Source organism: Aquarana catesbeiana, linkage group LG05 (genome assembly GCF_042186555.1).
Source record: "Aquarana catesbeiana isolate 2022-GZ linkage group LG05, ASM4218655v1, whole genome shotgun sequence".
In the NCBI taxonomy this organism is placed as follows: Eukaryota; Metazoa; Chordata; class Amphibia; order Anura; family Ranidae; genus Aquarana; species Aquarana catesbeiana.
In genome coordinates this window covers 248704593-248721193 of record NC_133328.1, presented here as the reverse complement: position 1 = coordinate 248721193, position 16601 = coordinate 248704593, and the positions used below count along the sequence as shown (strand labels likewise).

The 16601-nt window shown below is 42.3% G+C and overlaps 1 protein-coding gene across 1 annotated transcript in view; it reads right to left on the bottom strand.

Annotated features, from left to right (window-relative positions):
- Positions 1-16601, bottom strand: part of DAP (death associated protein) — a 34786-nt gene that overhangs the window by 10237 nt on the left and 7948 nt on the right. The window contains exons 2-3 of the mRNA XM_073630691.1: positions 15823-15928; positions 8759-8801 (exon numbers count right to left, since the gene is read on the bottom strand). Of these exons, the coding sequence (XP_073486792.1) occupies positions 8759-8801; positions 15823-15928 (149 nt within the window). The remainder of the gene's footprint in view (positions 1-8758; positions 8802-15822; positions 15929-16601) is intronic.

Genomic DNA, 16601 nt, shown 5'->3' with positions numbered 1-16601 from the left:
AGAGATTTTCTAATCACCTTATACTACTGCAAATTATCCCCCTCTGCGTGAAGTCTGGGTTGAAGGGCATATTTTATTGGTGCACCATTGAATTGAAATATACATCTATAGCTTTTTAAATAATAGGTAAGACGGACTTTTTTTTTTTTTTTTTTTTTTTTTTACATATGCATGAGATACACATATCAGTATTCAAGTGTGACTCATATCCTTTAAATAATGTTTTTTCCATATTTTTGTATATCAGTCCAATATCATGTGATTGTGTTATATATCAACTTGATTATTTATGGTTTATATATTTTCTTCATTTCATAGTTAATTTTGATGCCACAGTATACTCCTGAAGAAGCTTAAAAGCGAAACATGTTGAGAAAGTGGTATCAAGCATTGTATCCTACTTTTATTCTAACTGTTTTGTAAACATAAATGTTCTGTTCTTTTGTCTGTCTTTTTTAAAACAGATTTATAAATAAAATATATTTTTTATCTTTAACAAATTTCTATTTTGTGTATTAAGCACCGTTAAAGTCCCTGGCCTATCCATGGCCAAAAGTCCCTTCTTTTTTCCCATATATAAAAATAGGATTTTTATAACAGCTTACCTGTAAAATCCTTTTCTTGGAGTACATCATGGGACACAGAGCCTTAAAGTGGATGTAAACCCCCAAATTTTTATTTTTATTTTATATACTGTAGAGCTGGGATATGCAATTAGTGGACCTCCAGCTGTTGCAAAACTACAAGTCCCATCATGCTCTGCCCCTGGGTGTCATGCTTGTGGCTGTCAGTTTTGCTATGTCTCATGGGACTTGTAGTTCTGCAACAGCTGGAGGTCCGCTAATTGCATATCGCTGCTGTAGAGTATAAGATTTCCTATCATTTGAGCCCAGTCTTGCCACACAGAGTTAATCCATCTCTGAGCAATCCTTATTGTTCAGTGAGATAAATCTTGACAAACTGAGAAAAACTGTCAAATCCTCCCCCTTGCTGTGAGTGACAGGTGATTTACATCTCGTGCATTAGCCTAATAGACATGCAGTATTTTTTAATTCCCTCCCACTCCTTTCTTCAGCAGCTCTGCAAGGATTGGCTGTATCACACCTCAGCATGATTCGGCATGCTGAAGTCATGTGGTTACTTTCCAGTCTTTTCACTGGATGTTAGAGATCATAGCAGAAGTTCAGTGTTAGAAATACACAGGAGAAAATGCATATTGACAAGGGGAGTGTAGAGGTGGGCGGGGAGTCTGACATCACGACTCCACCCACCGAGCTCCAGACAACAGACCCACCAACAGAATATGCAGTTTTTCAGCTCTCATAACAGACAGAGGGGAGACATTTGACAGGTAAAGATGCATGCAGGAGGCACGTATATCCTTATAGATAACCCCTATGGAAGTAGTTTAGAAAGGATGACATTGGGTTTACATCCACTTTAATTACTCAATGGGTTATGGGCCACCTTCGGGTGTTGACACTGGTATAACCAATACAGGAAGTTAGCTCCCCTACATAACCCCTCCTCCTTCCAGGAGTACCTCAGTTTTTGTAGCCAAGTAATCTACTCAAACCCCATAAAAAGAGGGGAGGGACCTCTGTGTCCCATGATGTACTCCAAGAAAAGGATTTTACAGATGAGCCGTTATAAAAATCCTATTTTCTTTATTGTACATCATAGGGCACAGAGCCTTAATTACTTACTTAATGGGACGTCCCATAGCAATGCTACTTGAGGGGAGGGAGACACAACCCGTAGGGCACCCCCAGACCTGAGGACTTATACTACTACCTGCAGCACACTGCACCCGAAGGAGATATCCTCATTCTTCCTTACATCCACTTGATAAAATTTTGTGAATGTATGCACTGAAGACCAAGTTGCGGCCTTGCAGATCTGAGCCTTGGAGGTCTGGTGACGCATTGCCCAAGAAGCACTAACCGCTCTGGTAGAGTGCGCCTTGACTTGAAAAGGGGGAATCTTACCCTTTAAATCATAAGTTTGAATAATAACTTGCCAAATCCACTTAGCGACAGTGGATTTCGAGACGCTGCCTGTCCTTTCTTAGGACCTTCTGGCAAAATAAATAAGACATCAGTCTTACCAATCTGAGCAGTTGCCTTTAAATAGATTTTCACTGCTCTCACTACATCAAGACAATGTAGTGACTTTTCTTCCCTGGAACATGGTTTTGGAAAAAACAATGGCAGGACAATATCTTGATTCAACCTGAAACTACTTTGGTCTGTCTGGATGAGGGCGTAACACCACTCTGTTTTCATGAATAATCAAATATGGCTCTTTAGCAAGGAGCGTTTCAGAATTGGCTGCTCTTTCTTGTAAAGGATATAGCAACCAAACATACCAGCTTCCTTGTCAAAAGGGTACGGAATATGCTGTATCGGTTCAAATGGCTGTTTTTGTAACACAGAAAAAACTAAAATTCAAGTCCCAAGGGCTCAAGGGCGTTTTAACCGGCGGATTAATCCACATCACCCATTGCATAAAACCCCGGACTAAAGAATGCGTAGCAAGCGGTCTTTGAAATAAAATGGATAAGGCCCTTAATAGTACTCAGGGCCAATCTACCCAATTGTAGAAAGGCAAGAATTCTGCCTAGGATATATCTCCGAGGGTGCCAACCCTTGGATTCACACCAGGAAACATAAGCCTTCCGAACCCAATAATATATAGTTCTGGCTTCCTTACATTAATCAAAGTTGAAATGACTGACCCGGAAAGCCCACATTTCCTCAGAATGTGGATTTCAATAGCCAGGCCGTTTAAATTTAGCATTCGTAAAGTAGGATGGAATATCGGCCCCTGTGAAAGCAGGTCTGGCCTTAGTGGGAGGGGCCATGGACAGGACAATTCTTTAACCTGAAGGTCCAGGTTTTCAAAGCCAGACACGCTGCCCGAATCTCTAGGATGTTGATGGGCAGGGTTCTTTCGGATCTCGACCACGGTCCTTGGACAGTTTTCTCTAGTACCGCTCCCCAGCCTGAGAGGCTGGGATCTGTCGTTATTACTTTCCAGATAATTGGTCTGAAGGATTTTCCTTTCAGCAGATTCTGGGTTAGTAACCACCAATTGAGGCTTTGGAACACCCTTGGGGACAGCTGCATTGGCAAGTCCAAAGCTTGGGTCGTTTTGTTCCAAGCAGACAGGATACAGTTCTGCAACAGTTTCGAATTGAACTGTGCATAGGGAACTGCTTTGAATGAAGCTACCATCTTTCCCAACAACCTCATGCAAAGGTAGATAGAGGGATCTTTTTTTGACCTGACCCTCCGCACCAGCTCTCGTATGGAGGTGATCTGTGCCAGAGGCAAGAACACCCTTTTTTGGGCAGTGTCTATGATCAGGCCCAAATACTCCAGCTTTCTTTGCAGTTTTAAGGAAGACTTCTCTAGGTTGAGAATCCAACCCAGACTTTCCAGGTAACTGGTTGTAATGCGTACACTTTGCGCCAAGCGAGCCACTTTTGTGAACACCCTGGGTGCTGTTACTAGCCCGAAGGGCAAGGCTACGAACTGGAAGTGCTGCTGTTCTACTTCGAACCGCAGAAACCTCTGGTGAGCAGGGAATATAGGGACATGCAGATATGCATCTCTGATGTTGATGGATGCCAGAAGTTCTCCTCCTGGTAGGATAGAAACTACTGACTTGATTGACTCCATGCCAAAGGAGCGGATCTTCAGGAACAGATTTAGATTCCTTAGATCTAGAATGGGTCTGACCCCCCCCCCCCCCCCCCCCCCCATTTGGCACTGTAAACAGGTTTGAATAAAACCCCGAGCCTTGCTCTTGTGTGGGAATCTGTATGATCACCCCCTGAGCCAATAACCGGTCTGGTGCTAGAAACAGAGATAGTCTTTTCCCTGGATCTTTGGGAACGTTTGATCTCAAAAAACGAGATGGTGGAAACTCCCGTAATTCTGGTTTGTATCCTAGAGAGAACCCATCTGTCCTGAATTTCCCTTTGCCAGACTTCTGAGTATTTCAGAAGTCTTCCCCCCACCTTGGTGAGGGGGGACGTCCCTTCATGATGAGGCCTTAGTGCTCTGCTTTGCAGATTTGCGGCCCCAGGTCTATTGTGCCTGGGACTGACCCTGAGGTTTTCCTCTAGAGTCTGACGGCAGAGGCCGTCGCCACTGCCTAGAGGTGGATGCCCCTGGCGAAGGAGAAAAAGTCAGTTTAAATGAAGGACTTTCCTTTGACTGGCCAAAGAGTACTCTTTCCACTAGAAATTGGATGTATTTATCCAAATAATCGCTTCCCACGAAAAGGGAAACTAGTCAGAAGCTTTTTACAAGGTGCTTCGTCTGCCCAATTCTTTAACCAAAGGGTTCAACGCATGTGTATTAGCGCAAGGCGGGACACCTGGTGAATAGAATCTTTCATAGCGTCTATAGCAAAACATAACACCTTTGGTAGTTCAGCAAACGCATGGGCCTGTTGTGCAGGGACCTCTTTAAGAGCATCTATAAACTGGTCCTTTAAGGACTGACAGATGCCTATTGCGGCGACTGCAGGTTGAGTAACAGTCCCTGCCAAGGAAAGAGGGCTTTAACAAGAATTCCAAGTCTTTATCTGTTGGATCTTTAAGCATTTGCGCATTGTCAACTGGACAAGTCAAACTTTTAGTCACACTGGAAATCGCAGCCTCAACTGCTGGAACTTTCCATCTTTTGCTGAATTTTTCCTCCATGGGATAGAGTACTAAGAATCTCTTTGGAAGGAGAAAATGCTTATCTGGATGATCCCATTCGGCATACAGTGGGGACGGAAAGTATTCAGACCCCCTTACATTTTTCACTCTTTGTTATATTGCAGCCATTTGCTAAAATCATTTGAGTTCATTTTTTTCCCTCATTAATGTACACACAGCACCCCATATTGACAGAAAAACACAGAATTGTTGACATTTTTGCAGGTTTATTAAAAAAGAAAAACTGACATGGTCCTAAGTATTCAGACCCTTTGCTCAGTATTTAGTAGAAGTACCCTTTTGATCTAATACAGCCATGAGTCTTTTTGGGAAAGATGCAACAAGTTTTTCACACCTGGATCTTCTGCCATTCCTCTTTGCAGATCCTCTCCTGTTCGGTCAGGTTGGATGGTAAACGTTGGTGGACAGCCATTTTTAGGTCTCGCCAGAGATGCTCAATTGGGCTTAAGTCAGGGCTCTGGCTGGGCCATTCAAGAACAGTCATGGAATTGTTGTGAAGCCACTCTCTCGTTATTTTAGCTGTGTGCTAAGGGTCATTGCCTTGTTGGAAGGTAAACCTTCGGCCCAGTCTGAGGTCCTGAGCACTCTGGAGAAGGTTTCCGTCCAGGATATCCCTGTACTTGGCCGCATTCATCTTTCCCTCGATTGCATCCTGTCCCTGCAGGTGAAAAACACCCCCCACAGCATGATGCTGCCACCACCATGCTTCACTGTTGGGACTGTATTGGACAGGTGATGAGCAGTGCCTGGTTTTCACCACACATACTGTTTAGAATCAAGGCCAAAAAGTTCTCTTGGTTTCATCAGACCAGAGAATCTTATTTCTCACCAACTTGGGGTCCTTCAGGTGTTTTTTTTTTTTTTTTTAGCAAACTCCATGCGGGGTTTGGTGGGGGGAGGGAGTGGGAGATGACGGGGGTTCTTAGCATTCTGAGGCTAAAATAAGTGTGCTGTTTTTTCTGGGAAATGTCACACTGCCCACTGCTTACAGGATGTTTATTGGGGAGAGAGGACTAAAGAACCCTCTTCAGACGCTGTTTGCAGCACAGATTGAAAGGGTATTGCAACTCCCTCTAGAGGAGACTTTCAAGGCATTACAATGTAATATGAAAGAAAAGTCATAGGTGGACTTTCCAGTTCCTAAGCTTTTCTCTTACCTTTTCCTCGCTGCAGGATACTGCTGATTAAACAGACAGATCCAAACTTCACCCATCACGGCAGGTAGCATAGTTAAACCTTCAAAGACCGGGTCCCTTTTAATAGGGGTTCCACTCCTTTGGACCTGTATAGCACCCCTCAGGGCAACTTTAGGTAATGTAGCAAGACCAAAAAGAGTCCTGGTTCCTAGGGTCCAGCCCTCAAAGAGAAGCGTTACAGGCAAAACTTTGTTCTTGTATGCAAGGCCCAGGTACCATCCTGTGGCCGCAGTGGCGTGGATGGATCCAGTTGTGGAGGTTTTTTTAAATCCAGTATGGAACCCTCCTGGAGCTCCTCAGAGCACATCTTCACTCGTGACCAACATCTTAGACACTGGCGAAAAAAACTGAGGTACTCCTGGAAGGAGGAGGGGTTATATAGGGGAGTCAACTTCCTTATTGGGTATACCAGTGTCAACACCTGAAGGTGGCCCATAACCCATTAATTACTTAAGGCTCTGTGTCCCATGATGTACGATAAAGAAAATTACATTTTAAATCATACCTTTAATTGAACAGGCAAAACAGGCGCACCAAAATGAACATTTTGGTGCTGAAACCGAAAATTCAGGATGCACTTGGCCGAAACCAAAACATTACAGTTTTATATTTATTTTAATTTTATTTTTTTTACTGTATTGCATTCAACTTTTCAATATCATGAATTTAAACAAATTTATTGTCAGCCATTATCTGCACTTTTAGCGAAAGAAAAATGCATCCTTTTAAATTCTATGCATGTCGTTGCACTTCTGTTGCGTTAAAAATCTTGCTTACTGCATTTTTCTTAAGACAAAAAAAAAAAAAAAAAAAAAAAACAAAAAAAACCAAACCACACACACACCTCCCAATTGAAATGCATTAACCATTTACCAACCAACCACCGCAGTTATACTGCAGCAGGTTGGCACCCCTACGCGAATCGCCGTACATGTACGACTGTCCGTGCACTAGCTTTTGCAAAAGCATGCTTGCTGCAGGAACTCACCTGTGGGTCGATGTCTGCCGGCTACCTGCGATCGCGGGAAAGAGGCAGAACGGGGATCAAACACGAGTGTAAACAAGGCAGCTCCCCGTTCTGACAGGGGAGGAGAGAGAGATAAGCTGTTCCTAGTGATCAGGAACAGCGATCTCTCTCTACTTCCAGTTAGTCCATCCCCCATATAGTTAGAAACATCTCCCTAGGGAACACTTAACCTCTTTCCTGTCAGTGCCATTTATACAGTAGTCAGTGCATTTTTATAGCACTGATCACTGTATTGGTGTCACTGGTCAACAAAAAATGTCACTTAGGGTCAAATTTGTCAACCGCAATGTCGCAGTCCTGCTAAAAATCGCAGATCGCCACCATTACTGGTAAAAAAAAAAATAATAAAGTCCCTAAATCTTTCCCCTATTTTGTAAATGCTATAACTTTTGCACAAACCGAACACTGTACGCTTATTGCACTTTTTTAACCAAAAATATGTAGCAGAATACATATTGGCTTAAACTGATGAATAAATTTGTTTTTATGATACAGAATTTTTTTTTTTTTTTTTTTTTTATTGTACCGATTTGCAGCATGCGCTCCATTTCCAGTACATCCTTCCGGAGAACTGGTGCCCAGAACTGGACAGCATACTCTAGGTGTGGCCGGATCAAAGTCTTGTAGAGTGGGAGAATTATTGTTTGTTTATCTCTGGAGTTTATCCCCTTTTTAATGCATGGCAATATTCTGTTTACTTTGTTAGCAGCAGCTTGGTATTGCATGCCATTGCTGAGCCTATCATCTACTAGGACACCCAGGTCCTTTTCCATCCTAGATTCCCCCAGGAGGTTCTCCCCCCAGTGTATAGATTATTTATATTTTTTGCCACCCAAATGCATTTTACATTTTTCTACATTAAACCTCATTTGCCATGTAGTTGCCCACCCCATTAATTTGTTGAGATCATTTTGCAAGGTTTCCACATCCTGCGGAGAAGTTATTGCTCTGTTTAGCTTAGTATCGTCCACAAATACAGAGATTGAACTGTTTACCCCATCCTCCAGGTTGTTTATGAACAAAATAAATAGGACTGGTCCCAGCACAGAACCCTGGGGGAACCCACTACCCACCTCTGACCATTCCAAGTACTCCCCATTTATCACCACCCTCTGAATTCGCCCTTGTAGCCAGTTTACAATCCATGTACCCACCCTATGGTCCATGCCAACGGACCATATTTTGTGCAGTAAACGTTTATGGGGAACTGTGTCAAATGCTTTTGCAAAATCCAGAAACACCAAGTCTACGGGCCTCCCTTTATCTAGATGGCACCTCACCTCCTCATAGAAGGTTAATAGATTAGCAGTAATCAGCATGGATTAATGAAGAATCGCTCTTGCCAAACCAATGATACCGTTCTCGTTACTAAAATCTTGAATACAGTCCCTTATCCCCTCCAAGAGCTTGCATAATATTGATGTTAGGCTAACTGGTCTGTAATTCTTAGGGATGTATTTTGGGCACTTTTTAAATATTGGTGCTACATTGGCTTTTCTCCAATCACCAGGTACCATTCCAGGTTATACTTACCTGCTCTGTGCAGTGGCTTTGCACAGAGCAGCCCGAGCCTCCTCTTCTCAGGTCCCTCATCAGCGTTCCTGGGCCCCTTTCTTCTACCAAGTGCCCCCACAGCAAATAGCTTGCTGTGGGGGCACCCAAGCAGGCTCGTTCCCAAGCCACTGCTCTGTGTGTCCATTCAAGGTAAAAAAAAAAAAAAACTTGAGACTTTAGAACCACTTAATATTAGTCTTAAAGAACAAATTTTAAAAAGTTTACATAAATAGCAAATAAACTTACCCTTGCAATAGCACCAGAGATTATAAGAGGTGGTCTGGGTTGACTAAAAAGAAAAAGTGAGAAGAAAAAAAATAAAATAAAAATTAGCGTCTCATATTGTAATATGTAAATGTCTACCATAGACCATACAACTGCACTAGCTTTGATGGGAGATTCTGCCTTCCACATGATCAGTTACAGTGCTTTAATAAAATACTGCACTGCAAACATTTCAGAAATACACTGCTAATTTAATAAACAAACAGTCAGTGCTCTAAACTAGGACAGGCACACAACGACAGACCAACTGACCTCAATCTCTGCTGCAACTATGGGGAAAGGCAGTAAGACAGTTACACAAGCAGACGCCTGAAGATACTGGGAAATATCTATTAGACTACTGTTACAATGATTTAGTGTATTTTACCCCCATAAAAAAATACAAATTAATTAAAAATAAAAACAATGCCAGTGTGGTTTGACACATGTAAATGTAACTACCAACACTGAAATTGCAAAATACTCATGTACAAATCTAATATAATTTTTAACCTAAGTTTTCTTTTAAAATGACCGTTAACCCAATTCCTGAGACTTCCCGGGAGCCGATGTAGCTGTATGTCGGCTCCTTTAAGTGGGATAGCACACACCCGTGACCACGAGCGATCATGGGCACAAGAGGCAGGACAGGGACGTGTGTGTGTGTGCGCAAGCACACAAATCCCTGTTACATAGTAGGTGAGGTTGAAAAAAGACACAAGTCCAACCTGTGTGTGATTATAGGTCAGTATTACATTGTATATCCCTGTATGTTGCAGTCGTTCAGAGAGGAGATGCAGATCGTGAATTCCTAAAAGCTAGGAACCATGATCTGTCATCTCTTATAGTCAGAACACACAGTCAGGGAACACAGTTAACCCCCTCCCTGCCAGTGACATTTATACAGTAATCAGTGGGTTTTCATAGCACTGATCGCTGTACAAAAATGTGTCAAAAGTGTCCGATGCGTCTGCAATAATGTTGCAGTCACGAGATAGATAGATAAAAAATGAATAATAAATATTATTAATAATAGAATAATAGAAGAATACATATCAGCCTAAAAACTGAGAAAAAAAAAAAAAATTGCCTTTACAAAATATTGGGCTATTATAGCAAAAAGTACAAAATAGTGTTTTTTTTTTTTTCAAAATGTCGCTTTTTTTTGTTTATAGGGAAAAAAAAAAAAAAAAAAAAAAGCAGAGATGATCAAATACCACCAAAAGAAAGCGCTATTTGTGGGGGAAAAAAAAAAAAAAAAAAAGATCATCAATTTTGTTTGGGTACAGCGTCGCATGACCGCGCAATTGTCAGTTAAAGTGGCACAGTGCCATATCGTAAAAAGTGCTCTGGTCATTGAGCAGCCAAATCATCCGGGGCTGAAGTGGTTAAGGGAAAAAACCTGCTACCTTTACGACGACTTTAAAATACGGTTCTTATCCTAAAGAGATGTTTTTACAACAAGCAGAAATAAATACCTGAACTACATATGTAAGCAAGAATTGTGGAGATCGGCCAGTGGGGGAAAATGCAGCAGGTATTATAGCAGGCAGCAGAGGTATAGGTGTGCAAGGTATAACTGTGGGGATAGGTGTTCTTTATGGAGACTTCAGATCTATCTTATGAGACTTTTCTCCAACTTGCAGGTAACAGACTCCAACAACTCCTCCTACATTCTCTACAGTGCTTGATTCACAATTAACCCTTTCACTGCCAGGTCAGTACAGTGACCTACAGCACTGCTTCCAACTGGCCAGGTCCATACGCCATAAGGACCTGCATTCCTGCTTTTGTTTTAAGCTCATGATCACGCCAGTGTCCAGGAACTTATACCAGAGCTGTTAAGCAGACTCTGCTTAACAAAACAATAGCTCTGATTAGCAGCTACCAGTGCTAGTTGTGGCCGCTGATTCTCCCAAAATATCCCACACCCTAATCGCTGCTACACCTTTCTCTTCTGCTTCCCCCACTACCCCTTCAGTGCACCCCCCAACCATCCCCGGTGGTCCCCCATGCAGTTCTGCTGGCCAGCATTCTCTCCACCCCCTCCTGCCAGCTGCAGCCCAGGAAAGAAGAGGAAGAAGAACTGGTACACGTGTGTTTACCAGCCCCCTTTCTTTCTTGAATTAACACAGCGATCGGTGTCGATCGCTGTATTTATTCATCAGTGAAGATACTAAACCGTGTTTACTATACTTCAGTTTGTGAATGAATAGGGGACTCCATACAGACTCCTATTCATTCATCTACAGTGCAGATAAAGCTGCAGAGAAAAGGTACAGTCTTCAATAACTTTCTCAAAAAAAAAAAAAAACCACACCGCACACACACACACACACACACACACACACACACACACACACACACACACACACACTAGGGGTCCGTTTGACCACTGATGCCTTTCCAAAGCCCTCCCCCCAAAAAATAAATAGGAAAACAAAAATACAAAAAATAAAATTGTAATTGTCAAAAAAAAAAAAATAAACAAAAAATACAATTGTAAAGAAAACTAAAGAATAAAAATAAATTGTAAGGGTAGACTTAGACATGTGTCTAAATCCCCCCTTGCCTCTGAAGCCCGATCTGCATTTGGATCATGATCCAGAGGCTACTGACATCGTATTGCACGCACTTACGGGGCATTTGCGGCACTTCACCATTATATTAAATGTGTAGCGTTCTACAGAAGACAATGCTACATTTGGGTCAACTTTGCTGCAGATGCAGCATGTAAACACCCGTCTGCTGCCTATTGCAACTTGGTGGGTGGCAGAAATGCAGTTCAACAGCACATTTTTTGCCCCCCCTCCAAATTGCAAGTCTAAACAAGGCCTAAGGCCTCGTTCATGCGGGTAAAACTACAGTGAGGCCATGCTTAGCTGCCCAGGTGTTCTGTGCATCCCCATGCAGGCAGCCCCATCAATGTCACAATGTCAACTGGGATACAGCGGCTGCACGGTAATGCACAGGTGTTCTGTTCATTCCTGTACAGGCAGTCCCATTTCTGTCAATTGGGATGCAGCCACTGCTCCCAACTTGACATCCGTGTGGATGCATGTCCCTGAACTCACACTGTCTGTTTTGGGGCCATGCATCTACACCCCCACGAATGTCAGATCTGTCCTTACAGCCGCTGCATCCCAACTGACATAAATGTGACTGCCTGTGTATCCCCATGCATGTAAACATGGCCCTCTATACAGCCCTCCATGGGCATACACGTTAGTATACCCAATGTGAACGAGGCCTTAGTAGGAATTTTGTAAGTTATGTTGCTTTTATGTGTGCTAATATTAGTGTTATTTTAGCGAAAATATTTTGTTTTGATAAAAATTTGTGCAAATATCGCAGGGCCAAAAAAAAAAAAAAAATATATCAGTAGCACTTTTTACTCTACAGGTCATGTGCTTTCAGAAAATATATGGTTTGGGGGATGTCTTTTACAAACTCTGAAAACTGTAAGAGAAAAATAAAAAAGCAATGAAAAAAAAATTGCAAACATTGTCTGGCCACCTAAATTTAGAAGTGGAGCACAGGGCCTAGCAGCAAAAGGTTTAAACCGTTGCATATTTGTTTATACAGCTTCAGAACCTAAAAAGGATATTATGCATTTGACTATATTGTTTGGAGACCTTAGTATGCAATGTTCCTTCCTTGTTATGCCCGTTTCTGATGCCATTCAATTTGTTGCTACAACTTTTTAGTTTATGTACCCTGTATTTGTCTTGATGATTCTTTGCTGTGCAGCAGATTTATAAACTCAGAAAAATAAATAAATACACACACACACACAGTACACCCCTCACATTTTTTATATATCTTTTCGTGTGACAACACTGAAGAAATGACACTTTGATACAATGTAAAGTATTGAGTGTCCTGCTTGTATAACAGTGTAAATTTGCTGTCCCCTCAAAATAACACACAGCCATTAACGTCTAAACCGCTGGCAAACAAAAGTGCGTACACTCCCAAGTAAAAATATCCGAATTGGGCCCAATTAGCCATTTTCCCTCCCCGGTGCCATGTGACTTGTTAGTGTTACAAGGTCTCAAGTGTGAATGGGGAGCAGGTGTGTTAAATTTGGTGTTATCACGCTCACATACTGGTCACTGGAAGTTCAACATGGCATCTCATGGCAAAGAACTGAGGATCTGAAAAAAAGAATTGTTGCTGTATACAAAGATGGCCTAGGCTATAAGAAGATTGCCAGGACCCTGAAACTGAGCTGCAGCACGGTGGCCAAGACCATACACCGGTTTAACAGGACAGGTTCCACTCAGAACAGGCCTCGCCATGGTCGACCAAAGAAGTTGAGTGCACGTGCTCAGCATCATATCCAGAGGTTGTCTTTGAGATATAGATGTATGAGTGCTACCAGCATTGCTGCAGAAGGGGTGGGGGGTCAGCTCGTCAGTGCTCAGACCATATGCCGCACACTGCATCAAATTGGCCCACATGGCTGTCATCCCAGAAGGAAGCCTCTTCTAAAGATGATGCACAAGAAAGCCCGCAAACAGTTTGCTGAAGACAAGCAGACGAAGGACATGGATTACTGGAACCATGTCCTGTGGTCTGATGAGACCAAGATAAACTTATTTGGTTCAGATGGTGTCAAGTGTGTGTGGCGGCAATTAGGTGAGGAGTACAAAGACAAGTGTCTTGCCTACAGTCAAGCATTGTGGTGGGAGTGCCATTGTCTGGGGCTGTATGAATGCTGCCGGCACTGGGGAGCTACAGTTCATTGAGGGAACCATTAATGCCAACATGTACTGTGACATACTGAAGCAGAGCATGATCTGAGGGTAAAAGGTGATGGACTGGACAAGCATGTATCCAGACCTAAACCCTACTGAGCATCTGTGGGGCATTCACCAACAGAAGGTGGAGGAGCGCAAGGTCTCCAACATCCACCAGCTCCGTGATGTCATCATGGAGGAGTGGAAGAGGACTCCAGTGGCAACCTGTGAAGTTCTGGTGACCTCAATGCTCAAGAGGGTTAAGGCAGTGCTGGAAAATAAGGGTGGCCACACAAAATATTGACACTTTGGGTCCAATTTGGATATTTTCACTTAGGGGTGTACTCCCTTTTGTTGCCAGCAGTTTAGACATTAATGGCTGAGTATTGAGTTATTTTGAGGGGACAGCAAATTTACACTGTTTCACAAACAAGCTGTACACCCACTACTTTACATTTTAGCAAAGTGTCATTTCTTCAGTGTTGTCACATGAAAAGGTAGAATAAAGTTTTTACAAAAAATGTGAGGGGTATACTCACTTTTGTCAGATACTGTAAAATAAAATATCCATTTTTTTTCAACACTGTACTAGGACAAGGAGTGATAAGGGGGCTGAGAGGGAAGAGAATGATGCCCACTCATTGATGAAGGTCTGCGTTAAAAATTATAATAAAAAATAAAGTCTTTAAAAATTGTTTGTTTTCAATGTGGTTGAAAAAAATTGTAACCTTTAAGTGCTTTCTTAAATTCTTACCATGCACAGCCCTGTTGGATTTGTTTTCTTTTTTTAAGCAAGAAGATTTAAACTACTCAGCTGAGGCAGCACAGCAGAATTAACCCATAATTGATGTTTAAGTGTGCGTGGATTAACCCATTAAAGCTTAAAGAACAATTCCAGACATCAGTATATTATACATATTTAGGTTGGTCCAGCTTTGACTAATGTAACAAAGTATGAGACATACTGTACCACCACCCCAATGATCTCCACTGGCATCCGGGTCCCGCACTGGGCAGCTGGTCCGCTGCAATGTTTGCACACAGGTGGTTATCCGCTTAGCACGGGTACCATTGAATGAAATCATTCTCTGATTACACAAGGTGGAAAGGTGGAGCAGTGACATCACGCTTTCCACCTCGTCCATATAAGAAAAAGAACAGGCTGCACACCACGACAATAATCCAAAATACTTTATTGGGACATCCAAGAGTGACACCGTAGGAACAGATTGTCCGGTAGATGCGTTTCCCACAACAGTGGGAAACGCAGCTACCGGGCACTCTGTTCCTGCAGTGTCACTCTTGGATGTCCCAATAAAGGATTTTGGATTATTGTCGTGGTGTGCAGCCTGTTTTTTCTTATATATTGATTGCAGAGGTGAGCCGAGGCAGGCACCCACAAATTCCATTAGGCTTCCTCATCTCACCTGGAGCACCAAGCCTTCTTTGTTCCTATTCCACCTCGTCAAGTCAAAGCATTCTCTGAATGGTGCCTGTTCCGAGTAGCCGACCTCCTGCATCAGTCCGGCTGCTCAGCATGGGACCCAGATGCTAGTGAAGCTTACTAGAGTAGTGGTGTCTACCTCAGTGATTTTCATTGGCGTCAGCCAGGTATGGTTTATACACCATTACATTGGACTAACTTAACTATGTAACATGTTGATGCCTGGAATTATTCTTTAATGCCAGACAAGGAGAAACATTTAGTACAATGAAAACTCCAGCCATACCATAGCCCAATAAGTTATTATGGTTGTTACAATTTGCAGCAATGCTGGTAATCTTGTGATAACAGGCCCCTCATACATCCTGTGCAGAGCCATTTCTGTTTTGCATGACCAGCTGCCACTGCTCTCTCCCCATCGAGCACCGCAACCAAATGCACTTCTTCCTCTTAGTAGTTCAAATAATGTAGCACTGATGTCTTTGGACCCACCTATTTAACCGTGTGACGCAATCAGCAGTGCACCTAGTCATGACCCACACACAGGCAATTCTTCTGTCATTGCCCACAGATCTACCCACAAACGTCAATAAATTCTAAAAGCAATCATGGAACATGTAGTCCACTGAAGTGCTGGAAACGCTGAATGTGACGTGTGGCACATCTCTGGATCCTCCATGTAGCTTCGGCCACCATAAACATCTTGGCTGTGCAGTGCGGGCATTATAGAGAATAAAAAGCAAGACTACAGCAAAATAAAAGGTATTAATTTAAAGAGTTCAATTGTGTTTCACCTGCTGAGGAGAAAAAGCCATCATAGAAAACTTTGCTTTTTTCTAGAGTTAAGCTTTAATACTTACACGATGCCACTTTCCCACTGCTCAGCTTCCTCATCTTTCTCCTCTTTCACTTCTGGCTGAGTTGTATGTGGATGCTTTTGCACAATTCTCATTCCTCCAGCTTTTACTGTAAATCAGTACAACAAAAAATACAGTTTATCATATATTAAAATCTTCAAAGCCACTTTCTAATATATAATATCCCATGAAATTCTTTAAGTATGTAAACAGTAAAAAAAAGGGAGGACAGACCATATTGGCCCCGTAATGAATGAGGAAGGACATCTGGTTACAAAGCATGGGGAGATGGCAAAGGTATTGAATTTATTCTTCTCCTTAGTCTTCACGAGGGAATCGGGGGGCTTCAGTAACCAAAACTGCAGTGTTTATCCTCATGACATCACAGGAAGCACCTCCATGGTTAACAGAGGACAGAATTAAAATTAGACTTGAGAAACTTAACATTAATAAATCACCAGGACCAGATGGCTTATACCTGAGGGTACTTAGGGAACTCAGTCAAGTGATTGCCAGACCGTTGTTCCTAATTTTTACAGTCTACTGACTGGAATGGTACCAGCTGATTGGTGCTACATTGGCTTTAATATTTAAAAAGGGCCCAAAATACATCCCTGGGAATTACAGACCAGTTAGCCTAACATCAATAGTATGTAAACTCTTGGAGGGGATGATAAGGGATTATATACAAGATTTTAGTAATGAGAACGGTATCATTAGCAGTAATCAGCATGGATTCATGAAGAATTGTTCTTGCCAAGCATCTACTAACCTTCTATGAG